Source organism: Malus domestica, chromosome 01 (genome assembly GCF_042453785.1).
Source record: "Malus domestica chromosome 01, GDT2T_hap1".
Taxonomy (NCBI): domain Eukaryota; kingdom Viridiplantae; phylum Streptophyta; class Magnoliopsida; order Rosales; family Rosaceae; genus Malus; species Malus domestica.
In genome coordinates, this window is record NC_091661.1 from 17,087,136 (window position 1) to 17,105,570 (window position 18,435).

At 39.0% G+C, this 18,435-nt stretch overlaps 1 protein-coding gene and 1 pseudogene across 1 annotated transcript; both read left to right on the plus strand.

Moving 5' to 3' along the window:
• The first annotated feature begins 1,029 nt into the window (after positions 1–1,029).
• LOC103406172 (uncharacterized) lies at positions 1,030–12,686 on the plus strand (annotated as a pseudogene).
• Positions 12,687–14,740: 2,054 nt separating this feature from the next.
• Positions 14,741–18,435, plus strand: LOC103406169 (receptor-like protein EIX1). The gene is made up of 2 exons (XM_017324390.3): positions 14,741–18,113; positions 18,207–18,435. The coding sequence occupies exon 1, from the start codon at positions 14,883–14,885 to the stop codon at positions 18,108–18,110; it is 3,228 nt and encodes a 1,075-aa protein (XP_017179879.2). The 5' UTR covers positions 14,741–14,882; the 3' UTR covers positions 18,111–18,113; positions 18,207–18,435.

Here is an 18,435-nt window from a genome sequence, read left to right on the forward strand (position 1 = left end):
CTATTGTAATCCATACATTCATACAGTAAATGGAATCAACATCAGTGTGGATGTAGCCCAAACATTGAGGTGAACCACGATACATCTTTGTGTTCTTGAGCGTTTGTGTGATTCACCGCCGGATTTACGTTGGTCCAAGATGAGTACTGGTTCAAGACATCTAGTCACTTCGACCTGTACATGGATTGGATTTGAAGTCTCCAGCCAAAAGACTCTCTTGACTGAAGACTTGGGGGACTCCTGTTGGTACCATATATTGGGCCTCACCCCTAAGCCCATGACAAATGTAAAAGGGGAGGGAGCCCTTATTCTATAAAAGGGACTCTCCCTCACCCTCATTGGGGAGGCCTCACATCCAGAGAGAAACAAAGGGTCTCAGATCCATCCCTCACAACAATGGAGGGGAATACCCTCTCAACCAAACAGAGAGCAAAATGGCAAGGGCTGCATCCACAGAGAGCTCATTTGCCGATCTATTGTAATCCATACATTCATACAGTAAATGGAATCAACATCAGTGTGGATGTAGCCCAAACATTGGGGTGAACCACGATACATCTTTGTGTTCTTGAGCGTTTGTGTGATTCACCGCCGGATTTACGTTGGTCCAAGATCCTCCGAATTTGTGCATCAACAATAAGCAATCTACAATACCAGTAATTTATTTTCCTCTGTCATTCACAATTCCAGTAACCTTGTGATTTAGTTGTTCTTACATTTCTCCATATAAGTAAAGTCTTTATCCTTAAGGCAAAGAAAGAACCTTAATTTGAGCCACTCCCACTCAATGGCACAATCTCTTGGTTTGAAGTCGAATTCAGGTGCAGCCTCAATCATTCAAAACCCGTTTACTAGCGGTATCTAGTAGTGGCACGCCCGCACCCACCAATTTCATGTTTGAGTAAATTCCCAGCATGCCCGTGAGACTCATGTCGAATTTAGGGAGCAAACAGTATCTAAATATTTTAATTTAAAATGTTAATTTTGAATTTATGAAATAATTGTTAGGTTCTATGCGGCGGATGTGAGGGCGGAGAGTTTCGAGGTGTTTGACTAGTGCAAGTGGAAGGTGGTGGTGACGGCGAATCCGACAGTGATGGTGGAGCCGTTCGTGAAGGATTTTCTGGGCGGGGACAAGGTGCTGGGGATGGAGATCGAAGTGAATACAAAGACGAAGAAGGCGACCGGGTTTGTGAAGAAGCCCAGGGTTTTGGTGGGGAAATTGAAGCGTTTGGCGGTTCTCTCGGGATCGGCGATCGGAGCTCCGATCATGACTACATGTCACTTTGCAAGGTTGGATACTTCACAAATTTATCTAATTATTTGATACTTTTGTTGTTAATTTTGTTGTAGTAAAATTTCATGCGACCCATAATCTTAACAATCCCAACTAAAATATTGATCCTTGTGTGGTCTATTCAAGAAAACCTAATTAGAAATAAAGGAAAAAAAATGAAAATAATTAAGGCAGTTGTTGTTCCAATTAAATTGGAGTAAACAATCATAACATACTTTGTACAATTGTTACTTTTCTAGTACACCACAACTATATATATATATAGCGTTTTAATAAAATTATAAGTAAAATATATAGGTAATTGTTTTATGAAATGAGGTAATTGACACAGTAATAAAAAAAATTATGAAATCATGTGAATAACAACTTCTAACACATTCATTACATGAAAAATGTCGAATTTTGACTTTTGTATAATATTTAACGGTTAAAAGCCTCAAAGGGGATACTCCGAACTATCAAACAAATCCTGTGAATAACAATTTCTAACACATTACACATTCATGACATGAAAAATGTCAGATTTGTTGTAAACATTCCTAGTTTAAGTATGATTGTGTAAATCCTAGATAAGATTTGCTTCTAGTTATCCTTTCCTATTACAACTTGTATTACTTGGAGGAGAAGAAATATCTTCTTTACCTTTACTACTATAAATAAAGGCACAATGTAGGAGGGATAACAACACACACATTCCCCTACAATTCTACAAACACACATCTCTCTTCTCTCTTTCTCTGCCGCCGGCCCTAGTCTCTCTGTCAGATAAAATAGACCACAATACGTTATCAGCACGCTCCTACCGCTGCGCTTAGGAATCTGACGTTGGAGATTTTTTTTCTGCATCAAACCAGTTCATCCATATCATCACGCAATCAGGTTCTTTCCAAACAACGACTTTTAACTCGATATTTTACAAGCCCTGATAGCATGAACATTCACCATGATGCATGACCCAACTTTACGTTTAACGTATTTTAGATTCTACATAAATTGTGTATGCTTCATAATCAAAATTGCTACAATTATGTGAATTTGATATTTGTCATGAATTGAATCTTACATATATACATGCATTGAAACTATTATTTGCATATGCATCAACGTAAATATGTGATTCATTGAATTTTACATGCATATAATTATATTTGAATTGAAAAAAAAAAAAAAATTCTGCGATTTGGGAATTAGGGTTCTAGTCGAACCCGTGCCTTTGCACCATGCAAGGCCGCAAGCCACCAGGCCCGCAGCCTGCGATGGCCCAACCTAAACCGAGAACCCAGGCCGCAAGCCTTGAACCGAAACGGTGTGTTTGAAGCACCTTGTCCCGACCTGCGGCCTGAAGCCCAGGTCCTCGCCGTCGATTTTCCGACACAACACGACCTGCAGTCGTGCAAACTTGGACACCACCCATCATTTTCACCAACGATTTCTAGAAATTCCAGAAGAATTTCATGGGTCTTCACTCGAATTCAATTGAATTCATTCGGTTTTTTTTCTTCCATCGACGTCGAGATCTCTTCTTTGTCGACAAACACCTGGTTCTTCGACAAACCATGGCTTGCTCGACCCTGGACACACCGCCTGCCATGGCGCCGTCCACGAACTCCGGCTTTCTTCTTCGGCATCGCACACCCAGCACGGCTGGGCTTTCTTTGGACCTCTTTCCCGAGCCTTACTCGGGCTCTGTCTCTCGGCCCGTGTAACACAAGAAAAAAAAAACAATTTTTTTGCTGGGCTCGCTTGCAGCGGCCCAGCCCGCAAAGAAAACAAACTTTTTTTGTCTATTTCCTGGGCTCGCCTGCAACGGCCCAGACCGAAAAAAAGAATATTTTTTGTTTCTTTGGGCCAACCTGAAGTGGCCCGCCCGCGAAAAAAAAAAAAAAAAAAAGAGAGAAAAATTTTTTTAGGGCTGCACACAGCAGCCCATTCCCTTCTCACCCCGTGGGCTTGCAGCCTACACCCGGGGGTACTCGGCCTATATTTTTAGGCCCCGAGATGTTATTATTTAATATTTTTTTTAAAATAATATGGGTTTTATATTTTCACCCACACTTTAATTTGGCCCCGAAGACCAAAAATAAATTAATTCACTTATCATTATACAATATTTCTGCATATATTCTTTGCATATTTGTTTGCATATATATTTGTGTTTGCCTGCAGGAATATATGAACCTGAAGTTCATAATTACTTTGAAACCCGAAGTTTCTTCTAAACATGCCTTGTTTGAAAACCCGAAGTTTTCACTTAAATATATCACCCTTGAAAACCCGAAGTTTTTCATGCAAAATTAAACCAATACATGTCTATTAGAACCTGTATGTTCTACTCCTATGTGAATGGATTGATTTTTCTCCATTACACTAACCACATCTTGTCCATCTACTTTGTGATAGGAACATGTCGAATTTGAACAAACTCGACTTCACCGCTTTGGAGGTTTCTGGAAGGAACTACCTCAAGTGGGTTCAAGATGTGAAGCTCCACCTCACTGCAAAGAACTTGCGTCCTGCTATTGAAGAAGCAACAAATAAACCTGTTGGCGAAGCTGAAAAAGCCACTGCTATGATCTTCATTCGAAGACATATTCATGACGCTCTGCAAACTGAGTACCTTGCTGAGGAGGATCCACGTGCATTATGGGTCGCTTTGGCTGATCGTTTCGATCACCAAAAGGACATATTCTTGCCTGAAGCAAGACACGACTGGCAGCACTTGCGCTTCTAAGACTTTAAGTCTATGAATGAATATAATTCTGAAGTTTGTCGAATTCGATCACTTCTCAAGTTTTGCAATGAAACTTTGACTGAAGAGGATCTCCTGGAGAAAACCTACTCGACCTTCTCTGCTTCTAATATTGTCCTGCAGCAACAATATAGAGCTCAGAAGTTCACTAAGTTCTCGGATTTGATCTCTGTTTTACTTCTTGCTGAAAAGCAGAACCAGCTATTGATGAAGAATCATCAAGCTCGACCTACTGGGGCTACTGATGTGCCTGAAGCACATTATAGCACTAATCAGCACCCAAAACGCCAAAAGAGGCGTGGTAAGGGCGGCCAGAAGCCATCCCACCAAGGTCAACAGAGCCAAGGCCCATCCAAGGGAGGAAACAAAGCCCAGAAGCGCCCAAACCTCGCTCCCAAGGCCCCGAACTTCAAGAATAAAGGCAAAGCACTTGCCACAATGAATGATGATATGTGCTATCGTTGTGGTTCAAAGGACCATTGGTCCCGTATTTGCCGTGCTCCCAAGAAGGTTGTAGATGAATATCATTCTCGTCGTAAGAAGTTTGAATCAAACTTCATGCAAGTGGACGAACCGGAGACTACAAAGATGGATGTTTCTGACTTTCAGGAGGATACCACTCCTATGGAAGATTAGAATCTTAGACATAGACTTATTTTTCAGTTGAAATAAGACAATTGGGGCCGAATTCCACCTAGTGGCCGAACCCCACCTTGTTTTTTTGTTGATTTTGAACAATTTTCCTTTATGTTTTGGATTATTAGTTGGCGATTTATTTTGGATATTAAGTTTTTAATCCTTGAATAAATGAAATTATTTTGAATTGATACTTGTTTTTATAAACTTTTATGCATGTGATCGATTCAAATTAATTTTTCATTCTAGGTATGACTAGTGGGAAAGTTAGTTGTCTGGCAGATAGTGCAACCACGCATACTGTTTTGCGTGAACGCATCTATTTCACTAACTTCGTACCTAAGAATGCACCTCTGACAACCCTCTCAGGCCCATCCAACCTGATCGAAGGATACGGTAAGGCACGTATAATGTTGTCCAATGGTACAATCTTGACCATTGCTGAGGCACTCTATTCTCCACGTTCCGGAAGAACGTTACTAAGTTTCAAGGACATTAGAGATAACAATTACCACGCTGAAACCCACGTAGAAAACGGAGTTGAATTTCTGTGCGTAACTTCCTACGAATATGGCCATTAGCGTATTCTAAAGAAGATGGAGCGTAGCCCGAGTGGTCTGTATACTACGACCATACGCCCCATAAAATGCCACTATGTGGCCGGCCCTACCACAGGGACCGCGCACGAAATTACACTTTGGCATGATCGTTTGGGACATCCTGGACGAATAGCGATGCGCCGTATCCTCAAAACTTCACACGGGCATCCACTAACCCGAAGCTTAGGTTCGATCCATGAAATTGCATGTCAAACATGTTCTATGGGAAAGCTTATTACTAAGCCTTCTTATGACAAGATTCGTTCGAATCCTCCCATTTTTCTACAACGGATTCAGGGGGACATTTGTGGACCGATTCAACCTTCCTGCGGACCATTTAGATATTTTATGGTTTTGGTTGACGCTTCTACACGTTGGTCACACGTGTGCTTGTTGTCCACAAGGAACGCTGCATTCTCCAAACTGTTGGCTCAGGTTATCAAGCTCAGGGCTCACCACCCTGATTATCCGATCAAATCTATTCGATTGGATAATGCTGGAGAATTCACATCTAAAACTTTTGATGACTATTGCATGTCGGTTGGGGTTGAAGTTGAACATCCTGTACCCCATGTTCACACCCAGAACGGCTTGGCAGAGGCTTTCATTAAGCGTTTACAAATGATTGCTCGATCGTTGGTCATACGTACCAAGCTCCCGATCGCTGCTTGGGGCCATGCAATATTGCACGCAGCAAAGTTGGTCCGCGTGAGGCCTGTTGCGACACAACCATTTGGTGCCCTTTAGTTGGTCACCAGATGCGAACCCGACATATCGCATCTGCGCATTTTTGGTTGTGCGGTCTATGTGCCGATCTCGCCGCCCTTACGTACAAAAATGGGGCCTCAGCGAAGGATGGGAATCAATGTCGGATATGATTCTCCTCCGATTATTCGTTACTTAGAACCTTTGACAGGCGATCTGTTTACCGCTCGTTTCGCGGATTGTCACTTCTATGAGACAGTCTTCCCGTCGTTAGGGGGAGATAAGAACGTCAACGTTCCTAATGAACGACGCGAATTATCGTGGACGACTCCCACTTTGTCTCATTTAGATCCCCACACCGCTCAGTCTGAAGCTGAAGTGCAGCGCATATTAGATCTCCAGAGCATAGCTCAGAGCATGCCAGATGCTTTCACCGATTCAATTCATGACAAGATCACATATTCCAGCTGCGAATACGCCTGCAAAGATGGATGTACCAAATGTACGACGGACTACCCTCCTGGAAGCCCGGGACGCCAATTCTGGTGATCCACATACATTAGCGGCTAGCCAATCATCTGCCCCTACACAAAAGCGTGGCAGACCCCTTGGTTCAAAGGATTCACACCCCCGGAAGAGGAAAACCACGGCACAAGGTCCTGAAGAGCCTACCGTGAATCCGACTATCGCTTACTCATTTTACCCAACTCATGAGGAAATTCTAGATTATGGAAGTGTCCTTGAAGAGACGAATCCTCCTCCCGAGAATCTTGAGATTTCGGTCTATTATGCTAGCTTAGATGATGTGTGGCGTAGAAATGAGATGATTGTCGACGATGCATTAGCATTTGCAGTAGCTACTGAGATCATGTTGAGCGATGACATTAAACCGCGTTCCGTTGATGAATGTCGACGTAGAGCTGATTGGTCAAACTGGAAACAAGCAATCCAAGTCGAACTTGATTCATTTGCGAAACGTAAGGTGTTTGGACATGTAGTTCCTACTCCTCCACATGTGAAGCCCGTTGGCTACAAGTGGGTTTTCGTTCGAAAGCGTAATGAGAAGAACGAAATTGTGCGTTACAAAGCTCGTCTTGTAGCACAAGGTTTCTCACAACGCCCCGGGATTGACTATGACAAAACTTACTCACCCGTTATGGATGTGATTACTTTTCGATACCTTATCAGTTTGGTAGTTTCCGAAAAACTAGATATGCAGCTGATGGAAGTAGTAACCGCGTATCTCTATGGGGATCTTGATACGGAAATTTATATGAAAGTTCCCGAAAGACTTACATTGACTGGTTCAAATATTTCCAAACCCCGGAACACGCTCTCAATTTGGCTTAGGCGTTCACTATACGGTTTGAAACAATCCGGAAGAATGTGGTATAACCATTTGAGTGAGTATTTGACTATTCAGGGATATGTGAATAACGAACTATGCCCTTGTGTGTTCATTAAGAAGTCACATTCCGGATTTGCGATTGTTGCAGTATATGTCGATGACATGAATCTCATCGGAACTCCTGAAGAGCTCGCGAGAACTGCTTTGCACCTGAAGTCGGAATTTGAGATGAAAGATCTAGGTAAGACTCGATACTGTCTCGGTCTTGAGATAGAGCATTGTTCGGATGGAATCTTAGTACATCAATCGAACTACACCCAGAAGGTGTTGCGCCGTTTTAATGAGGATAAAGCGAAGTCTTCAAGCACTCTTATGGTCGTTCGTACGCTAGATGCAAAACGAGATCCCTTCCGTCCGAAGGAGGATGATGAAGAGATTTTGGAGCCTGAAGTTCCTTATCTAAGTGCGATAGGCGCTTTATTGTACTTAGCTCAATGCACTAGACCCGACATCTCCTTCGCTGTTAATCTTTTGGCAAGATACAGCAATGCACCAACACGCAGACATTGGACTGGCGTGAAAGACATCTTCCGTTACCTTAAGGGTACTACGGATTTGGGCTTATTCTATCCCTACGAATCCTCGAGTGATGCCGCACCCTATGCTCATCGGGTTGATTCTCGCCTTATTGGTTATGCCGACGCTGGATACTTATCTGATCCGCACAAGGCGCGTTCTCAAACGGGTTATGTCTTTACCGTTGGAGGCACCGCAATATCTTGGAGGTCAACTAAACAGACCTTAGTTGCCACTTCGTCTAACCATGCTGAAATTCTCGCCTTACATGAAGCAACTCGGGAATGCTTTTGGTTGAGAGTAGTAATGGGCCATATTCGAAGCTCCTGTGATCTTCATCCCGCCGTTAATGCCCCGACGACGATTTTTGAAGACAACACAGCTTGCATCGAACATCTCAAGAAGGGTTACATCAAAGGAGACAACACCAAGCATATTGCGCCGAAGTTCTTCTTTACACATCAACAACAAGAGCATCAGAAGATTGAAGTCACGTAAATCCGATCACAAGACAATCTGGCCGACGTCTTCACCAAATCACTACCGAAGGCGACGTTTCAGAGGCTTGTTCATGGAATTGGTATGCGTAAACTTTCTGAGTTGTAACTTTGCTATTTCTCTTTGGAATTATGTCAAACTCAGGGGGAGTATCTTCTGGATACTTGCTTGATCTTAATGTACTCTTTTTCCCTACAATTAGGAGCATTTTTCCCACTGGGTTTTTGCTACCTAACTAGGTTTTAACGAGGCACACACCTTGGGCTGGTCATATCCCTGATGACGTCCTGTAGACGTTTCTTTTGACTTTGCATTTCTCACGCATTTTTCCTTAGATTATGGATTTTGTCCCTACTCGGGTTTTTGCCATAGCCTTAGGGTTTTTTAGTGAGACTTACTACTTATGCAAGTTCCTACCTTATTGAGAATAAGTGTTGTTCCTTGGAATCAATGCTGACGAGTCGACTTCCTCAACTTCTGCATGATGCTGAATCTACCTTGAGTATTTACACACTCAAGGGGGAGTGTTGTAAACATTCCTAGTATAAGTATGATTGTGTAAATCCTAGATAAGATTTGCTTCTAGTTATCCTTTCCTATTACAACTTGTATTACTTGGAGGAGAAGAAATATATTCTCTACCTTTACTACTATAAATAAAGGCACAATGTAGGAGGGATAACAACACACATATTCCCCTACAATTCTACAAACACACATCTCTCTTCTCTCTTTCTCTGCCGCCGGCCCTAGTCTCTCTGTCAGATAAAATAGACCACAATAAGATTTTGATTTTTGTATAATATTTAACTGTTAAAAGACTCAATGTATTTGATACTCCGAAATATCGAATAGATCATGTGTAACAACTTCTAACACGTTACGCATTCATAACATGAAAAATGTCGGATTTTGATTTTTGTATAATATGTAACTGTTAAAAGACTCAAAGTATCCGATACTCTGAAATATCGAATAGATCATGTGTAACAACTTCTAACACGCTACGCATTCATAACATGAAAATGTCGGATTTTGATTTTTCTATAATATTTAATGGTTAAAAAACTCAAAGTATCCGATACTCCGGAATATCGAATAGATCATGTGTAACAACTTCTAACACGTTACGCATTCATAACATGAAAAATGTTAGATTTTATTTTTTGTATAATATTTAACGGTTAAAAGACTCAAAGTATCCAATACGCCGGAATATCAAATAAATCCTGTGAAAAACTTCTAACATATTATATGTTCATGACATGAAAAAATTCGTAAAGTGAACGACATTGTTTATATTTCATATGCTATACATATGAGTATCATTGTTATTTTATATCTTCTGGTAAACTTCAAATTCTCGTTTTCTATGGAGTTATGTCGGTACATTTTTGGTCACTATATGTTTGTGGTAATTAATATTGAGCAGAAGGCTACATGGTGCCGCCTAGCAAATCAGCCCGTCCAATTTCAAAGAACCGTCTCAAAAACCAAATAAATTAGTATTGATATTTGTGGAGAGTAGTTTAGGTAGTAAATTTTCCTAATAAATTGGTATTGAATTCACCAGTCACGAGCTTTAAATGTAATGCATTCATTTATAAGTGAAGATAAAACAAAACTACATCGTAGTACTAAGTGTCGTGTGAAATTAATCATAAATTAAAATCTAAATTGCTGAATTAATCAAAATTAAGTATTGATATTGACTACATAATGATCAAAGATTGACAACAATACAATCAGATATTGAAGACATATACAAAATTGGCCGTTTTAGTAACTAAAATTTGAAAAATAATCATTTTGGTCAATTTCTCAAATAACTTGACATTTAAAAACATAAGGAAAAAATAGAGAAAATAATGAAACATGAGTAATGATATGAATGTAGTTTGTTTGTTTGGTTTGTTTATACTCCATTTCATCCATGTAACTTCACTTCAAATTCATAAACAATGTAGTTTCTTCAACTTACGACGTTGTTAAAACGAGAAGAACTAGGAATAAGAATTATTCGTCCCATCCTTGTCTATCATTTTTGGACGAGGAAATATTGGATGTCATTGAATATAAGGCATAATCTTTAAATGATCTCTCAAAATTTAATTTACATTTCATTCCAGCGTAGATGCAATGGTTAAATTGATGAATTTTCACTTATCCAGTAAGATATAAATAAACTACAACCAAATGAAACGTGTAAAAATAAACCAAAACGTCGTCGTCTGTTAGCTAGAGTACCAAAATGTCGTCGTTGTGAGAGTAAACGACTGATGCAGTGTACTTGAAGAAGTCGCTATGGAGTGGGGATAACGCCGAAGCCCTCGTCGGAATCTGAACCAGAGCCGCCGTCCACCGCCGTAGGCGATCTGGTCAACTCGTTGACCCAGTAGAGAGTGTATCGCGAGGTCATGCTCGCGCTCCGGAGAGGCCTCCGCGATGTTCGCGCCGAGTTCTCCTTCCTCCGTGTCCGCGGCCTCCTCAAGTTCCTCCGATCGGTCGCCGAGTCCGATTCCATCATCAACCTCTTCTCTCAGACACAATCGCTTCCTGAGCTTCAAGGTAATCAGAAAATTACAAAATTCCTAGTTTCTACTTAATCTTTTGTTTAATTTTTCTGATTGTTGAAATTGATTTAATTATCGTTTTACAGTCGTGCCGGTTCTGTTTCGGCACTCGCTGAACGATTCGGACGATGAGATCGTACGGAATTTGGATCACATATTCGGCGTCGAGCCGCTGAAGATCACAAGCCCTTCAACCGATTCCGAGGTTTCGCTTGCGCTTAGGGTTTTGGAGGGTTGCTGCCTGCTTCATCCGGACAGCGCGGTTTTGGCTCATCAGCACAAGGCCATTCAGGTACTCAATGCTGCTAAATAGCTTAACCAAAATCTATGGAGGTTGGATTACTGAGATGAGAATGCAGTTTTTTGTAATTGGGTTTTTGTAGGTTTTGATGAATATATTACCGACTTGCGGCGTGATTGAGCAAGGAGCTTGTTTGGATGCTTTGATTGCTATTATGTTGGATTCATCAGCTAATCAAATGGTAAAGCTTCAAGCTTCTGTTTCGAGTCAAATTTATGGAGTTTAACTTTTGTAGAGATTTTATATAAAGTTTGATTCAATTCCCTCGAAATCTCATGGAAGATGTGAGATATATAGATGCTTAAAATACACTACGAAATCTTTCCAATTCCCTCAAATTCCTTAACTTTTTAAAATTCTTTCAAATCAATTTCTAATTGAATACACCTAGAATGTTATAAACTTCTTTAAAATTTTAATTGAATACATTCAGATTTCTAAGCATTTTAATAAACTATCTCAGAATCTTGATTGAATACACTTCGAATTTCAGAAGATAACTTAGAATCCTGAATGATGATTGAATACCCCTAGATTTTTTAAAAGAATTAAAATCCCACAAAATCCCAATTGAATACATCCCTTATTGTGATTGGTTTCGGAGCGGTGATGGGTTTTTTTTATGATTCGATTGTTTTCTTGTGTGTAATGTGTAGGATTTTGAGGCTTTTCATGGTATTGAGGAAGTTGCAGGGCTCAAAAGGGACAAACAAGTTGATGAGAATCTCAGGTTTTGATTTATTTCTTTTTGCTTGCTTGATTCTCGTTGTCATGAGTTGTGATTTAAAGCTCTATCTGGATAAATTCTGGGGTAAATGTTAAAGTTTTGGCAAAAATAGGTTTGTTCATCGGACGATTCTTAATAGAATCTCGTCTTTCCTTTTTTTCTAGGTTTTTAGTTAAGCTATGTGCTGTTGCTCATTTTCATGTTTGTCAATTGAGTAACGAGGTCATCTGCTAGGAATTAATTAGATTTGAGGATTCTGAACACTGGTGTGCCTAGGCTTGGTCCTTTCTTTGCTAATATAATGCACACTGAAGAAAAACACTGTTGCTTTTGATTAGGTTGAAATGTGGAGAGTTCTTGCTGCTTTTGATTGGTCATGTAAATGGGAGGGATAGGCCACCGTTGGCAATTACATGAGGACATAAGACATTTTTGGGTGAGAAATCTGCTTCCTTGATATGGCCAGCGAGTCAGTTTGGTTCGACCCTTGATCCGGAGCAGAGACTAACTGCTCATCACATCCAAGCTCGTCGTGTGATAGAGTCCTTAGATTTGTACTGAATCTGAACATAGAAAGCACCCTAGGCATTTTGTTTTGTTTTTCTTTCTATTTCAGTGAAATACAATCAGTAATTTGTAAGAAAATGGTCGTCTTCAATGAAATGTTTGCCTTGACATTTTGTGCAGTATAATTTCAAAATCATACAACATTCTACGGAGTGCCGTCATGGTAGCTAAAATTCCTCATGCGAGTCTGGAAGCCCTCGCATTAACAATAAACGAACAGTCACAAGTGAATAAAACGCAAGGAACTGTTGTCGCTAAAAGTAAAAGACCCAAAATCAATAATAATATGAGAGTGTTCATGAGAAGAGCTTGGGTTAAATTTAATTTAATAAAAAAATAATGCTATAATTTTATTTAATGAAAAAAACTTAAATTTTAATGAAAAACCCTTAACTTTTAATAAAGAGAACAAAAGAACTTAAATTTTAATAAAAATGACAGAATTTTAATATTTAAAAAAAAAACTTGACGTGCCTAGATGTGCGCGTCCATCACAGTCATTATTTATGAAACAATACTACACTGTTTATGAAACTTAACAGTACTATACTATTTATGAAACTGCAGTGCTATACTATTTATAAAACTAAACGGTATTACACTATTTATTATCCAGATTCATAAATAGTATCTAGTTCTTGGTTCACTTTTGTAAATAGTGTTTAGTTATTGAATCCTATTTCATAAATAGTTTATAGTAATTGGTACAGTTTCTAAATAGTGTCTCATTTTTTATCTAGTTTCATAAATAGTTTCTCATTTTTTATCCAGTTTCATAAATAGTGTCTAATTCTTGGTCCACTTTCATATAGAATGCCTAGTTCTTGATCATGTTTCATAATTAGTGTCTAGTTTTTTGTCCAGTTTCATAAATAGTGTATAGTAATTGATACAATTTCATAAATAGTGTTTCTTTCTTGGTCTTGTTTCATAAATAATGTCTCTTTCTTGGTCCAGTGTTTTATATTGAACTCTTTCGATTATTTATATTTTCTAATTAAACAAAGAACCAATTAGAATTGGAGGTAATTGAAAATTCATATGGTTCACAACTCAAAGTCTTTTTTTGGAGTTCCTTATGTTATGTTAATGAACTCCACAAGTTCTCTCTAAGAATGCTTTTAAGTTGGTCAATTATTGTGTGTCTTCAAATCTAATAACTCCAAGACTAAATTTGTAAAGACCCCAGTGGCGATGGAATTATTTGAAATACCAGAAACTCTTGAGAACTTGCTGTCAATAACCATGAAGTATCACATGGAGCATGCATTTCCACTTGCATTGTAGAAATTTTGATTTGTTGGTCCTTCTTATTCTCAACTTGTAATTTACTTTGAAGTGTGATTAAGACAAATGACAAACGAAAGTGGAGAAGAATCATCTATTTTGTGGGAGTCATTCATCCTTCCTCTTATCCTCCAAAACGACTTTTGTGTTGATTGTTGCAGGCTTTGTCATTATTTTGGAGAGACAAGTCATCCTTTAATTACTACACCTACCTACAGAAAAAGTAGCTGGTCCACTCACACATGTTCCATACTTGACCATTTAAGTCAATAACCTTGAACTATCGCATGGATTTCCACTTGCATCGTGGAAATTTTGGTTTGCAGTCCCTATTATCCTCAACTTGTAATTTACTTTGAAGCGTGATTAAGACAAATGACAAACAAAAGTGGAGAAGAATCATCTATCTTGTGGGAGTCATTCATCCTTCCTCTTATCCTCCCAGAACGATTTTTGCTTTTTGCAACTTGTTTGGAAAATAAATGTGAATATGTCTCTCAAGAGCTGAAGCGTTTTCCGTGTATTTTAGCCTAGTCCAAATAATGTGAATTACGCATTCTGACTGTTTGCAACTTATTTGGAAAATAAATGTAAATTTGTTCTCTTAAGAGTTGAGACGATTTCCGCGTTTTTTAGTTTGGTCCAAATAACGTGAATTACACGCATATATGTTGTTTTCTAATTCCACAAAATACAAAAGACTTTTAAAATGTAAACAGAACGAAACAATCAACGCGGAATTGTGTTGATTGTTGCAGGCTTTGTCATTATTTTGGAGAGAAGAGTCAGCGTCTAATTACTACACCCACCTACAGAAAAGTAGCTGGTCCACTCACACATGTTCCATACTTGACCATTTGAGTCAAGACAACTCAGTGTGTGGATCGTATTGTGAACTATTACGTACTCAGCCAGCCTTATAATACACTCGCATCTTTCCTTGTGCTCCTAAATCAATTCTGATTGTACACTTCTTCTTCATTCTTCAATCATCTTTGCCTTGATTTTGTTGAATTAAGATGGAGAATGACGGAATCAGGTGCTTGAAGAAATTCTTTCACACTTCCATTGTGGTGCTACTTTTTCTACAATGTTTCAACCCTTCCCTATCCTCTGGATTCTATAATGTTTCTTTCGGTTTCGAAGCAATTGGCCACCGGGTGGTGACGAGGTGCATAGAGAGTGAAAGGGAAGCACTCCTTTCTTTCAAACAAGGTCTGATTGATGACTACAATCTCCTCTCCTCCTGGGGAAGAGAAGAACACAAGCAAGATTGTTGCAAATGGCTTGGCATCCACTGCAGCAACCGAACCAACCATGTTACTCAACTTGATCTTGGATGGAATCATATGAATGAAGTTTACTCACTTCAACAGAAAGGACAGCAGGAGTATCCCGAATATTACTTTCGAGGTAAAATGATGAGTCCTAAACTAATTGAGTTGCAGCATTTGAAATATTTCGACCTTTCTTCCGTTAACTTCACTTGGACCCAGCTTCCAGATTTCATTGGTTCTCTTTCCAATTTAAGACACCTCGACCTCTGGACTGCTTCTTTTGGTGGTCGAATTCCAACTCAGATCGGAAACCTTACCCACTTGCAATATCTTGATCTCAGATCCAATCACTTTGCTAATTTAGAAAACCTGAATTCATGGCTGCCTCGTCTTTCTTCTTTAACATATTTGGACCTGAGTTTCAACAATCTCAGTAATGTTCCTAACTGGATGGAAGCAGTTAATAAGCTCCCTAAACTTACAAACTTGTCTCTGTCTTATTGCAGTCTTCCTTCTCCTCTAATTCATTCCAGTACTCTTTTTAACATAAATTCTTCTAAATCTCTTGCTCATGTTGATCTCAGTGACAACCAACTCACTTCTTCTTCCATATTTCTTTGGTTGTCCAAATACAATGCCAGCCTTGTTCATCTTGATCTCAGATACAATAACTTTGCTAATGTAGAAAATCTGAATTCATGGCTGCCTCATCTTTCTGCTTTAACATATTTGGACCTGAGTTGGAGCAATCTCAGTAATGTTCCTGACTGGATGGAAGCAGTTAATAAGCTCCCTAAACTTACAAACTTGACACTGTACAATTGCAGGCTTCCTTCTCCTCTAATTCATTCCAGTACTCTTTTTAACATAAATTCTTCTATATCTCTTGCTCATGTTGATCTCGGTTACAACCAACTCACTTCTTCCATATTTCTTTGGTTGTCCAAATACAATGCCAGCCTTGTTCATCTTGACCTCTCTTCTAACCAAATTGAAGGAGGGATTCCGCAATCTTTTTCCAAGTTATGTAATCTGCAAGAATTCAACCTTTACAACAACACTCTAAGTGGACAACTTTCTTCGTTGGTTCAAATATTATTGTCTGCATGCCCTGATCAAAACTCATTAGAGACTCTGGACCTCTCAAGGAATCATCTTTCTGGATCAATTCCCAATCTCACAAACTTTTCATCATTGAAAGAATTAGTTCTCTCTGACAATCAATTGAGTGGAACGGTACCTGAAAGCTTTGGGCATATGTCTACGCTCGAGAGTATCTACCTTGGTATGAATGGTTTGGAAGGTGTGGTTTCGGAAAGCCACTTCTACAATCTCTCTAGATTAAGGAATTTATATATGTCCTATACCTCACTATCTTTAAGCTTCAGTTCTAATTGGACTCCTCCTTTCCAATTGGATTCCATATATTTGAGGTCTTGCATGGTGGGTCCACATTTTCCAAAATGGCTTCAAACTCAAAAAAGTTATAAAGTACTTGATATTTCTAATGCAAGAATTTCTGATATCCTTCCAAATTGGTTTTGGAGCCCTCTGTCTCATCAGGATCGTGGATCTTTTTTTATAGATATTTCCAACAACCGAATTAAAGGAACAATTCCAAATTCAAGATTTGAGTTTCCCTCATCTTCCTTTAGTCAAGTGAATTTGAGTTGGAATCGATTGGAAAGTCCAGTCCCTTCATTCCTGTCCACATCAATATCTCTAGATCTCTCCAACAATAAGCTTTCAAGGTTAATTTCTTTCATTTGTCCAAAGACTTCGAACAAGGTTAGTCCTTTAGCCTTTCTTGATCTCTCAAGCAACAATTTGTATGAACAACTTCCTAATTGTTGGACACGCTTTGAAAATCTTGTCTTTCTTGATTTGAGTGATAATGCTCTTTTTGGGAAAATTCCTACCACAATGGGCTCTTTACCTTTTATTCAAACGCTGAAGTTAAACAAGAATGGGTTTGTGGGGGAATTGCCTTCATCTTTGAAGAACTTTACTAGACTCAGTGTTTTTGATATTGGAGAAAATAACTTATCAGGTTTGATACCTGAATGGTTAGGGGTTGGACTTCCAAATTTGGCTATTCTTATCCTCCGTTCTAATCACTTCTATGGAAGCATTCCACTACAATTGTGCAATATGAGAGACATTCAAATTCTAGATTTTTCGATGAATAACATCTCTGGAAATATACCTAAATGCATCAAGAATTTGACTAATTTGGCTAAAAAAGGAAGTTCAAGTATAGCTATCTATCATCTCTATAATACCTCAACTGGCAGCCAACGAAGTTATTTGGAGGAAGCATCCTTGATATGGAAAGGCAAAATGTCGAAATACAAAAGTACTTTAGGGCTTGTAAAGAGTATTCATCTGTCGAGTAACCGATTAACAGGGGAGATTCCTACAGAAATCACTGATCTTGTGGGGTTGGTTTCCTTAAACCTGTCAAGAAACAATTTAACAGGTCAAATAACTCCAATGATCGGGAAATTGGAGTCCTTACAGTCCCTTGATCTGTCAAGAAACCACATATATGGTGGAATACCAACAAGCCTTTTTCAAATATATGGTCTTGGTGATTTGGACTTGTCAAACAACAACCTGTCTGGAAAAATTCCAATGGGGACTCAGCTCCAAACCTATGATCCATCTGCTTTTGTTGGAAATCCTCTGCTTTGTGGAATTCCACTTCGACAGTTGTGCTCTCCTGAGGAAACAAGTCCAGAGGAGCAACCAATGTTTGGGGATCAAGTTAAAGAGAATGATGGGCTTATAACAACAGGATTTTACTTGAGTTTGGCGCTTGGTTTTGTTGTTGGATTTTGGGGAGTTTGTGGGAGTTTGATATTCATCAGGTCATGGAGATACACATACTACAAGTTCTTGAACTATGTGTACGATTGGCTTTATGTGAGGGTGGTGTTGATCAGGCGACGAAGAACGATTGATGGGTAAACTGTAAGTACTCTTCCACATAATGAATAATATTATTGCAGTTTTGAGTCTTTAAATTATGACTAATATATGGTGTGGTTTTTTTAATCTTTTTAGCTCGTGCATCTACCGTTGGTAAGCAGTGCTCCCTTTAAACAGGAGAAGAAGGAGATTGAAGAGTGCAATTTGAAGTTATAATTTAGTGAAAGTGTTGTGTTTAATTTAGTGGCCTTTTTGTTTTTGCAATGACGTTACTTAGATTATCTTTGAGGGGTTAATTAGGTTATTTTCATCCTCTTTTACTAAGTGTACCAGTTGATCCTTTTCAATAAATTTCTTTGAGAAA